At 59.0% G+C, this 11,673-nt stretch overlaps 1 protein-coding gene across 2 annotated transcripts; it reads right to left on the reverse strand.

The window, feature by feature from the left end:
* Window positions 1-3,715: 3,715 nt before the first annotated feature.
* Window positions 3,716-11,611, reverse strand: TESC (tescalcin). Of its 2 annotated transcripts, none has more exons than XM_059485221.1 (8): window positions 11,464-11,611; window positions 7,680-7,749; window positions 6,374-6,454; window positions 4,853-4,992; window positions 4,697-4,758; window positions 4,523-4,630; window positions 4,087-4,134; window positions 3,716-3,954 (listed from the first exon to the last, which is right to left on the reverse strand). In XM_059485221.1, exons 1-8 carry the CDS (start codon window positions 11,591-11,593, stop codon window positions 3,877-3,879), a joined length of 717 nt encoding a protein of 238 aa, XP_059341204.1. In that variant the 5' UTR covers window positions 11,594-11,611; the 3' UTR covers window positions 3,716-3,876. The 2 variants fall into 2 exon arrangements, with proteins under 2 accessions (XP_059341204.1, XP_059341205.1); XM_059485222.1 differs by lacking the exon at window positions 11,464-11,611 and adding an exon at window positions 10,981-11,095.
* Window positions 11,612-11,673: the final 62 nt, after the last annotated feature.

Below are 11,673 nucleotides of genomic sequence, written 5' to 3' on the forward strand. Positions count from 1 at the left end.
ACAATATGAGACAACAAATACAAAGAGTTACAGACGTCCGGGTACCTTTTCTGGGCAGCAGGAGCCCGAAAAAGGACCCACGTTAACAGAGGATTAACCCTTAAAAGCAACAGCCTGTTGCATATTCATACACCTCATACATGATGCATAAATTCCATTCAAACACAGGATTCTGTCTGGGCAGTGTCAACTTCTTCGAATCCTAACAAAGTTCGTTTCTTCTGATAAGAGAGCAATAAATTCTCTTTCTCTGAAAGATTCAGGTGTCCTGTGGCTGCTATCTCAGCGAGAGTCCTTTCTTTAAAAAAAGTATCCTATATAGCATAGTTTCTATATTTATAACCTGAAATTATATTTACTACACTACTTAAGAGAATTAATACAGCATTACTTTCTAACACAACACATGTAATAGTGAAAGAAAGTTGTGCCGTGTTAATTTTCTTAAGTAGTGTGTTAAATATAGTTTTAGGTTGTAACATAATGTTAAAATAGAAACTGTATATGTGAGATATTTTTTTAAAGAGAGGACTTGCACTGAGATAGCAGCCACAGGACACCAAAATCTTTCAGAGAAAAAGAATTTATTGCTCCATTATCAGAAGAAATGAACTTCTCACCTTACTCAGCCCTGAAGAGCTGTCAGGATTCAGAGGAAGAAGCTGACCATGACCGGACAGAATCCTGTGTTTGAATGGAATTTATGTATCATGGATGAGGTGTATGAATATGCAACAGGCTGTTGGTTTTAAGGGTTAATCCCCTGTTAAGGTGGGTCCTTTTTTGGGCTTATTTTGCCCAGAAAGAGGTACCTGGACTGTCCCTAACTCTTTCTTCTTATTGTCTCGTATTGTCCTAATTATTATCACTCTAATTATATTACTATTTTTATAACCATTTTATTACTATTAAACTTCTAAAATTTTAAAACCAAGTGATTGGCGTTTTTCGCAAATGGAAAACGCTGCAGCCAGTTGGTTTTGGGTCCTGCCTCTGTTTCCCAACCTCCTTTGCTTTCCTTGCCCCTTAGAATATCAGGGGCAGCTAATTATATTATAATGGTTATATATATTATAATATATATAATATATATTTTATAGTCGATATTATGTATATTATTAATATATTATAATTGGCTAATTATAATGACTAATTAACTCAAGGGATAATAATTACCCTCTCATCCATCCTCTTCACCCCTCCTGGCCTCCACCTCCCTGCCCTTGCTGGGATCCTCTGGGAAGATCCCTCGAGGGAATCGGGGTGTGGATGGGGAGAGGGACCCTGAGCTCGTGTTGACCCCTGCAGCCCCAGCCGGGCATTTGGGGCAGAACAGGACCCTGCAGGACCCCGGGGCTGCGATGGGAGCTCGGGGCTTGCAGCTGGATCAGGGACTGGAGTGGTCCCGCAGTGTCTGGGTGGGAATTTCAGTGGGAAAACAGGGAAAGGAGCCTGGGTTGGCTGCGGAATCCTGGATTTGGGGAGGAGCTGGGGGTCGGGGCTTTGTATGCATGGGGTGAGGAGGGAGCACTGGGGGTCTGCTACAGGAGAGGAGGAGGAGGAAGAAGAGGAGGAGGAGGAGGAGGAAGAGGAGGAGGAGGAGGAGGATGTGGTGGTCATGGGGCTGCCCAGAGGGGCCCAAGGACGGAATCCCGGAGCTCTGCAAACGCAGCCCAGGCTGGGAGGCAGCACCAGGAGCCCTGCAGGGCCCGAATGGCTCCGCCAGGAGAGCTGGGAGCTGCGTCCGCACCGTGCCCTCCCAGCCCCACCGTGCCAGCTCCATGCCAGCTCCATCCCACCGTGCCAGCTCCATGCCAGCTCCATCCCACCGTGCCCAGCTCCATCCCACCGTGCCAGCTCCATGCCAGCTCCATCCCACCGTGCCCAGCTCCATCCCACCGTGCCAGCTCCATGCCAGCTCCATCCCACCGTGCCAGCTCCATGCCAGCTCCATCCCACCGTGCCAGCTCCATCCCACCGTGCCAGCTCCATGCCAGCTCCATCCCACCGTGCCCAGCTCCATCCCACCGTGCCAGCTCCATGCCAGCTCCATCCCACCGTGCCCAGCTCCATCCCACCGTGCCAGCTCCATGCCAGCTCCATCCCACCGTGCCAGCTCCATCCCACCGTGCCAGCTCCATGCCAGCTCCATCCCACCGTGCCAGCTCCATGCCAGCTCCATCCCACCGTGCCCAGCTCCATCCCACCGTGCCAGCTCCATGCCAGCTCCATCCCACCGTGCCCAGCTCCATCCCACCGTGCCAGCTCCATCCCAGCTCCATCCCAGCTCCATCCCAGCTCCATCCCAGCTCCATCCCACCGTGCCAGCTCCATCCCAGCTCCATCCCAGCTCCATCCCAGCTCCATCCCACCGTGCCAGCTCCATCCCAGCTCCATCCCACCGTGCCAGCTCCATCCCCACCCAGCCCAGCCCGGCCCAGCCCAGCCCAGCTCCACCAGCAGCACTGTCCCATCGCCCTGTGGGACATTCCCAGGTGAGACATTCCCAGGGGACCTGGGATCAGCTCCATCCCCAGGGCAGCCCCGGGCCGGTCCCTGGGGCAGGGCAGCGCTGTCCTTGTCCTTCCCTGGGCCCCAGGAGCTGCTCAGGCTCAGCTCCGGCGGGACACGGGGACTTGGGAGGGGACAGAAACCCTAAATATGCCCTCAGTGTGGGGGTGCTGAGCAGAGACCCCAACAATGAGAAAAAGAAGGAGGAAATGTTGCCCTGAGCCAGGGGGCACACAGGGAGGGACACAGGGGTGACACAGGGACAGAGGGGTGACAGAGGGATGGACAGAGAGATGACACTGGAATGGACGGAGGGATGACAGAGGGACACAGGAGTGACTCAGGGAGGGACAGAGAGGTGACACAGGGCCGGTGGCCCCACACCCATCCCTGCCCAGCCCCTCACCTGCCGGCTGTGCTACCCCTGTCACCAGGGGAAGCTGGTTTTTTTTTGATAAAACAAATAAATTTTCCCTGCTCTCCTAAAAATAGCCGTTGCCCTTTTTTCCCTGCCTCCCTCCCTCCCCAGCCCGGGCTGCCTTAGAGACAGAACCCGCCTGGAGCCATCGAGTCATTAACGGCAGTAAACAACCCCCGGCTCCCGAGCCTTGTTCCTGCGGGAACATGAGGGGGCAGAAGCCACCTGGTTGCCAGGAGCCCGTGTCCCCACGTCCCTGCTGCCTGCTGGGCTCCTCCCGCCTGCTCTGCTTTGGGATTAAACCGGGAATGTTCCTTGTGTCGCTGCCTCCACATTCCCTGCAGGATGCAGAGTGGGACGGGGCTGTCCCTGCAGGTGCTGCTGTCACCTCCTGTCCCCAGCATCCCCATCCCTGCCCCTCCCATGGCCTGAGATCAGCCCGAGCTGGGCAGCTCCTTCCCCACAGCAGTAGCTGGCAGAGGCTAAAATCCCAAATTTGTGGGGCAGCCAGGATTTGTGGAGGGTTTCTGCTCAGGGAAACACGGAGTGATGGATGGATGGATGGATGGATGGATGGATGGATGGATGGATGGATGGATGGATGGATGGATGATGGATGGATGGATGGATGGATGGATGGATGGATGGATGATGGATGGATGATGGATGGATGGATGGATGGATGGATGGATGGATGGATGGATGGATGATGGATGGATGATGGATGGATGGATGGATGGATGGATGGATGGATGGATGGATGGATGGAAGATTTCTCAGCAAGAATTAAAAAGAGAAATATCTTTTATTACAGATAAAAGCCTCTGATGTTTCTAGAGGGCAGCCCCAGCCTGGAACAGGCACACGGGTGGGGCAGAGCTGAGTGCCAGGACATGGAGCTGCTGCTGGGTGCTGCTCTTCCTCCTCCTCCTCCTCCTGCTCCCCTCTCAGTAGCAGTGGGCGATGGTGTCCACGTTGAGGAAGCGGACGTGCATCTTGGTCTCGATGTCGATGCCCTGCCACATCTGCCAGGGGACAGGGTGAGGGGACCAGGGACACACCTCGGCCCTGCTGTGCCCATCCCGGTCCCTCCTGTGCCCGCCCCTGTCCCTGTTCCTGTTCCTGCCCCAGCCCCTCCTCCCAGGGGTGTCACCGACCTTCAGGAAGTCCTCGAAGGTGATGCCCTCGTACACCTGGTCCGGGCCCTGCTCAGTGAGAGGAAACATCGCAGCTGCCCCAGGGTGATGGGGAGTGGTGGCCCAGGGATGTCCCCTGGGGCTGAGGGACACATCCCCCACGGGTTCCTGCCTTGTGCCCCATGGCCAGCCCCAGAGTGGTTCCCAAACCCCCTCAGCTGCCAGGAGCAGCCCTTTCCATAGGCAGTGAGGATGGATGGGGGTTTATGGGATGCTGTTTGCTGATCCCTCTCTCATGAGCAAACATCACCCTGGGAGTTGCTACCTGCAAAAAACACCTCCAGCCAAAGCTGCTGTGGCACAGGTGGGTGCCCTGGGAAGCAGGGACACCCCCAGCCCCATTGTGATGCCAGCAGAGCCCCTGAGAGCAAGAGGAGGCCCCAGCAGAGGCTCCCACCATTTGTCCCACACAGATGCTGGCTGCCTCCATCATGGCCCCGTCGGCGATGGACCGAGCCGACTCCTTCTCCAGGTGGGGGTTCCCCGACAGCAGCTCCTCCACCACCTGCAAGGGCAGAGGCTCAGGCCAGGCCTGGGGATGGGGAATGGGGCAGGGGGGACCCAACTTTACATTTCTGTACTCCTGCAGCGTGATCTTCCCGTCGTGGTCCGAGTCGTACATGTGGAACAGGACTGGGGGGACAGCAGGGGACAGGAGGGGACAGCAGGGTCAGGGCAGCCCCTGGCCAGCAGCCCCAAGCCCAGGCTGGCCCCGGGGCAGCCTCACATTTCAGCTTCTCCTTGCGGAAGCGGTCGAGCTGCTCCTCGTCCATGTTCATCTCGATGGGTCTGAAGTAGGACATGATGGTCAGGAAGTCCTCGAAGTTGATCTCCTCCGCCAGCCCGTCCGACTCCTGCCGCAGGTTCCTGGGGGGTGATTGGGTGTTGTGGTGTGGTTTTATACTTTGTAATAGGTTTGGTTTTGTATCCCAAATGATTTATACCAGATTGGCCCCTGTACCTGTATAAGCCCTCTCCTTTGCTGGGATCATCCCCAAATCCCCACCCTGGCTCTCTGTCAGTCACTCACCATCCCATCCCCTCCAGCCAGAACTTTCTGTCCAGGACATCGAGTAATCAGCCAGAGGCCAGGGGTCAGCCCCACAAGTGTTACCCCACACTCTGTCCTAAATGTCCATTTCTGTTCCAGATTGCAATGCAAGATGTTTTCCATTCCCATCTGTATGGCAGATTACCTTTGTCAAGTGGGCAGTTTGCCTTATCTCTCTCTTTGAGTGACCACATTCACACCTCCCTGGGAGGGGACATTGCTGATAACAGCTATTGAATGTCCCTGCATGACTGATAAGAACTACAGCATCCCATTGGGAGATGTGAGCCCAGAGGGAGGAGCCAAGCATTCCTAACTGGATATAATCTGAGATCCTGGAACACCAGCACAGCTTCTGCACTGGATTCCCCAGAGGAACAGCAGCTGCCTCTTCTCCCACTGGATCTTCAGAGGAAGAATACATCCTTCTCTACAGGATCCCTGCTCCAGCAGAACCACCCCTGACACTGCAGGAGGGCTGAGCCACAATTCCAATGGCACTGCCACCAACACCCTGACCCACAGGGTGTCAGGTTGGGCTCTGACTCTGTCACTGTTGTTCTACTGTACTGCATTGTTTATTTTATCTTTTTTTTTTTTTTTTTTTTGCTTCCCTATTAAAGAACTGTTATTTCCTGCTCCCATATTTTTGCCTAAGAGCCCCTTAATTTAAAATTTATAGCAATTCAGAGGGGTGGGGAGGGTTTACATTCTCCATTTCAGGGGAGGTTCCTGCCTTCCTCAGCAGACTCCTGTCTTTCCAAACCAAGGCAATTTCCCAGTATCCATCCCTCAGGGTCACTCATTGGTCAGCAAATGTTCTCAACTTTGGGTTTCCACCTCCCTTTCAATGTAACCTTGGCCCCTCTCCCAGGGCTCTCAGCTGGAGCCCCCTGAGGTGTGGGGGCTCCTTGGGGACTCCTGGAATAAAACCTTGGATTAAGCCCTAAGAGTTGGCCCTTTATCTTCTACTGATGTCTCTGGTGTCTCTCCTGCTGCAGAGGTGACAACGGGGAACCTGCCCCAGCATCATCACACCCCCAGCAAAGCCCTAGGACTGGTTTATCCCTAAAATCCTGCTTAAATGTCTTATTTTCCACCCAGCTCCACCCCAGCCTTTAGGGGGAAGGTCCCTGCCCAGCCCCTCCCCATTCCCAGAGGATAAATCCTCCTTCCCTGCATGCTGGGGGCTCTCACCGCTTGTCAAAAAAGGCGTGGACGATTTTCCCTCGGATGGGGTTGAACTCCAGGTCGGGGATGCTGTCAAAGTTCTCCTTGCTGCAAAGGGCACAGAGAGAGCCCAGGGTGTGAGGGAGATGGGGAGGAGGGAGAAGGGAAGCCCCGAGAGACCCAACCCTCCCTTCCAAAGCAGGAAAAATAAAGGGATTTTGGATAAAACCCTTCTTTCTTCCGTTCAGACTGACAGCAAGTCTGCGCTCAGGGATTTTGTCCCGCCAGGATGGGTCTTGGGGAAGCTCTTGGGATGACCCCAGGGCTCTTTGCATGGCTCCACCTGCTGTGGGTTTTGGAGTTTTCCCAGGAAAAGGCCTCAAGCAGGGCTCACCCAGGAGATCCTGCTGTCCACCCTCCCCTCAGCTTCGTGCTGGGCTTTGATCTCTGGGATTTATAAAGCAAACCAAGAGCCAAGAAATAACCCTGGGGAGCAGGAGGAGCTCAGAGCTCTCCCAATTCCCTGTGCAGCCACCAAGGAGAGGGACAGGAGCACCTGCGAACCCCTCTTCCCTGCCCAGAACTGGTTTTAAAGCTGGGGGGTGATGAGATGTTTGTCAGAATGCCCCTGCTCCCAAGCCAATGCGTTATTGTGTGGTTTCCTTGGAATATTTGCAAGGCTGTGCTGCAGGAGCTGGCTCAGGGATGGCTCAGGGAAGGACACAGAATTCCAGCCCTGGACCAGCACCTTGGGCAGCTCAGGGAAGGGGGAGATACTGGGGGTGGCCCTGGCAGTGGGGCTGGAATTGCCCTGGGGCTGGAATTCAGTGGGGCTGGAATTGCCCTGGGGCTGGGATTGAAGTGGGAATGGAATTGTAATGGGACTGGAATTGCAGCAGGGCTGGGATTGCCATAGGATGGGAATTTCGGTGGGGCTGGAATTGCAGAAGGGCCGGGATCACCCTGGGGCTGGGATTGCAGCAGGGTTGGAATTGTAATTGGGCTGGAATTGCTGTGGGGCTGGAACTGCAACGGGATGGGAATTGTAATGGGGCGAGGATTGCAGCGAGACTGGAATTGCCCCGGGGCTGGATTTGCCACAGGATGGGAATTGTGGTGGGGCTGGGATTGCCACAGGATGGGAATTGTAATGGGGCTGGGATTGCTGTGGGGCTGTGATTGCAGTGGGGCTGAGATTGTCCTGGGGCTGGGATTTAAATGGGATGGGAATTGCCCTGTGGCTGGGATTTCAGTGGTGGGGCTGGCATTGTCCTGGGGCTGGGATTGAAGTGGGACTGGGATTTAATTGGGGCTGGCATTGCCCCTTCCCTACCGGATGGTCAGCTGGTCCTGGCTCAGCTGCTTGAAGCGCCGGTGCAGGTGCTCGATCTGCTCCGAGGTGACTGCCAGGGAGAGGAGAGAGGTGACAGGGGGGGACCCTGGGGGACCCCTCTGTGCCTGTCCCACCCCCCAGCAGCAGGGCAGGGTCCTGGGCACAGCTGTGCCACCCCCATTCCCTGTGGTGCCACCCTGCAGGTCCCTCTGTGTCCCTGTGCCCCGTGCCAAGGGCTGGGCTGTTCCCTGTCCCGTCTGCAGGGAATTCCCTGGCCCAGCACGGCAGGGAATGGCACAGTGGGATCCCTCCCCAGCTCAGGATCCTGGTGCCAGCCCTCTGGAGCAGGATTGGCATTTTTGGGCTTGTTGGCACCGTGGGCAGAGCTGTGCCCAGGCAGCTCCTCCTCTCCCCCTGCCCCAGCTCTGCCTGGAGCCAGGAGGTTCCTCCACGTCCTGCACAGCCACGGCTGCTGCAGGAGGTAACTCTGGGATCAGAAACCCTGACAGCAGCCAGGGAAGGGGGAAAGGACACAGAGGAGGCACAGCAGCCCCCAAAATCAACTCCTGGCTTTGGGATCGCTGCCACTGCTCAGGGTGAGCCACAACCCATGGGGGCACCAACCCCATCCCAGGGCAGGGCTGGAAGGGGGGACCTGCAGCTCCCTGCGAGCCCCCTGAGTGCTGGGGCTCAGCAGCACCTCCCCACTGCCCTGACCCCCAGCACAGGTGAGTTTATCTCCTCCTGCTGCTCTCCTGGGGCTGTAACCAAGCTCTGACCCCCTAGAACATGACTCCTGTGCCAACATTGACAGAGCCATTCCCAGGAGCCAGGGAAGCTCTGGAGCTGTGTCTCTGTGGGCTGGGGGTCTGTCTGGGCACCCCCAGGCTCCTGCAGCCCCAGCAGCTGCAAATCAGCCACTCCTGGCACCAGGGAGACACATAAAACCACCTTAAGGGGTTGCAAAGGGTTAATTGCAGCAAGCCAGCAGGGTCAGAGCTGGGCTGAGCTGCCTCCCTCGCTGCCTTTTATGATATTTAAATAATGTCCTTTGCTTTGCCCACTGCTGCTTCACAGCCTGGAAATAGCAGCTGCATTGATCAGCGGGGCTGGGCCTTCAGAGCTCTCTGTAAGAGCCTGGAAATCCCATCTGGGATGGGCCAGGGGAGCCCTGAGCCTGCCTGGATCCCTGCAGGATCCCCTTTATCCCCCCTTTATCCCCCCTGAGCCCCCAGCTCCCAGGTGGTGATGCCCAGACCCCACTGGATGTTTCCCCCCAGTCCCTCCTGGCTGCTGCTCTGCTGCTGTCCCATGGAAACTTTCCCTGGACTTTGCTTTCCAATTTTGGCCCTGCAGAATTGACCTTTAACTCCGTGCCGTGACGCCACCGCTGTCACCATGGGAGCAGCTGGGCCACCAAGCCCTGAGCATCACCAAAAAGCTTTGAACTCTCAGAAAAACGTCCCAGGCACCCAGAGCACAAAGAGCTGGGCTCCGTGGCTGGGTGCTCATGGTGGGGCTGGCCCTGGAGGGCTGGGGGAGGCTTTTCCTGCCTCTTTCCCCATCCCAGGTGCTTCTCTCAGGGCAACTCTCCCAGCATCACCGTCCCTGTAAAGGTGGCAGAGCTCGGCTGCTCTCCAGAAAAAAAAAAAAAAAAGGAAAATCTGCAGGAAAGGCAAAAGCTTTGCTGGAAGGAGGGCTGGCTCAAGGGCGGCACAGGCTGCTGGTGTCCCTGAGAAGCATCCTGATGCTGCAGGCCCGTGTCCAAGCATGGCAGGCTCTGCTAACAGGGGAAAAAATGGGATTTCAACCAAAGGGAGCCGGGCTTGCTGTTCCCGGCCTTGCGTGGGTTCTGCTGCTTGAGCAGAGGGAAAGGGGCACTGGGGGGGCTCAGGGGGGGCTCAGGGGCACTGGGGGGGCCCAGCCTGGCTGCAGGGATGGTCACAGCATCCCGGGAAGAGCTGCTTCATCCTAAGGAGATGCTGCAGCAGCTTTGGGATGGAGCACACGGAGGGATGGAGGGGAAGCAGCCCCGAGCAGCCCCTCAGGGTGTCCCTCCATGCAGGAGAAGGCAAAGGAACGAGCCTGGGGCACTCCGGGTGGCTCTGCCCTGTCCCTGCCCCTCCCAGGGGACCGAGGGTGGCCGCAGTGCCCTGTGTGAGCTCGGAGCCCAGCAGCGAGGCTGTGAATCCCTAAATCCCCTTTTTGGCAGCAGCCACAGATCGGGGGGAGCTCTGTGAATACCCACGGGGGGCACAGGATGGGCACCCCAGACATGGCCTGGAGTTGTGGGCTCCCCCTGCCCTCCCTCCTCTGCTTTCCATGAGATTTTTGGGTGTTGCCCTCACAAACCCTGCCCTGGCGTTGATCCCCGGGGCACCGGGGAGGAGCCTCCCATGGCAGGTGCCACCTGTGCCCGAGATGCTGCTGCAGGGTCCCCGGACCAGGGGGCTCCCCAAAATCCTCCTCGCACCCTGGGCTGCCAGGCTGGCACCCCGCGGGCGCCCCGAGGTCCTGAGTCTGCCCTGAGGGGCTCAGTGTGGGGGGCTCAGCCCGAGGAGAGGAGAAGGGAGATGAAGGGAGCTGTGACCCCAGGGGCAGCAGCAGCACTGGGGACAGTCCCCAGACCCTCTCGGTCCCCACAGACCCTCTGGCCGTGGGCAGAGCCCCCCCTGAGCCCTCCCTCCACCGCAGCACGGGGACCGGGAGCTCCCGCTGGATCCTGCCGCGGTGACACTGGTGACACTTCCAGGACGGACACGGCCACCCCGTCCCGTTCCCTGCCGGTCCCTCGATCAGCAGCGCTGCGGGGACAATGCCCGGTGGCGCGGTGGCAGAGCCCGGCTGGGGCTCGCACGTGTGGCCGCTCGACGCCGCGGCTCGCGGGCTGGTGGCAGCAGGGACCAGGGTGACCCGCTGGCACCCTCTGGTGACAGTGCTACTTCCTCCCCTCCCATCCTCTCCCCCGCTCCATCGCCGCTGTCACATCCTGCTCTCCCCCAGCCCAGGTGACACCTCTGCACCTCCCCAGTGACATTCCCTGCGCTGCTCCAGCGTCACCTCCCGCAGCCCCCCGGCCACACAGGTGACATTCCCGACATTTCCCGTGCGCCCCCCCCCTCCGTCCCTTCCCGGCTGGCACCTCCTGCAGCCCCCATCGAGGGTGACACGTCCCGCTCAGCCCCCCCTCCCCGGGTGATGCGTCCCCTGCCGGACCCCGGTGTCCCCTCGGGCGGCGGCCCCGGGGGCTCGGTGCGGGTGGGATGATCCGGGGCGGTGCCCGCGGCTCCCCGGTACTCACAGCCCGTCCGGTCCGCCAGCTCCCGCATCTCGGCGGGCACGGAGTGCGCGGAGCCCATCCCGGGCCGTGCCGGGAGCGCCGCCGCGGGCGCTGCACTGGAGCCGCCGCCGCTTTTAAGGGCGGGCGGGCGCGGCGGGGGAGGCGGCGGCGGCGGCGGCGGCGCGGCGGCCCCGGGTCCCTGCGCGCCCCCGCCCAGAGCAGCGCCGGGCCCGGGGGAGGGAGCCTGGGGAGCGGGGACAGCCCCGGCAGCGGCTGCGGGCACCGGGAACACCGGCTGCGCCCCCGAGAAGGGCGCGGGGATGCCCCGGTGTCCCTGTGCGGGAACCGGGCCGGGAGCTCCCCATGGAGACCCCCGGCTGCCCCAGCCTTGGCACTGCCCGGGGACACCCAGAGGTGACCCCCCATGACGGGGGGCTTCCCCAGGAGGCACCCTGGGATACACCCTGGCTGTATCCTGGGGGTTTCCAGCTTTCCCCCGCTCACCCTGGCTGTATCCTGGGGGTTTCCAGCTTTCCCCGGTCACCCTGGATGTATCCTGGGGGTTCCCGGCATGTCCCCGGTGCCCGCCCGGCCCTGGCAGGGACGTGTCACCCTGCCCCGGGCACAGGGCCATGCCAGGAGCAGCACTTGGGGACAGCCACCAGAGCCTCTGGGCAGGCAGAGGTTGGGGAGCAGCTCAAAGAGCACAGCACA

Source organism: Ammospiza nelsoni, chromosome 18, assembly GCF_027579445.1.
Source record: "Ammospiza nelsoni isolate bAmmNel1 chromosome 18, bAmmNel1.pri, whole genome shotgun sequence".
Classification (NCBI taxonomy): Eukaryota; Metazoa; Chordata; class Aves; order Passeriformes; family Passerellidae; genus Ammospiza; species Ammospiza nelsoni.

What these genes read in the sequence shown, in the direction of transcription:
- TESC (XM_059485221.1), bottom strand. Translation starts at nt 11,593, where the DNA reads ATGGCCCTGTGCCCGGGGCAGGGTGACACGTCCCTGCCAGGGCCGGGC. An exon ending in CACGCCTTTTTTGACAAGCG is followed by an intron (nt 4,993 to 6,373) that starts GTGAGAGCCCCC and finishes ATCACCCCCCAG; the next exon opens with GAACCTGCGGCAGGAGTCGG. An exon ending in GCATCTGTGTGGGACAAATG is followed by an intron (nt 4,135 to 4,522) that starts GTGGGAGCCTCT and finishes CTCACTGAGCAG; the next exon opens with GGCCCGGACCAGGTGTACGA.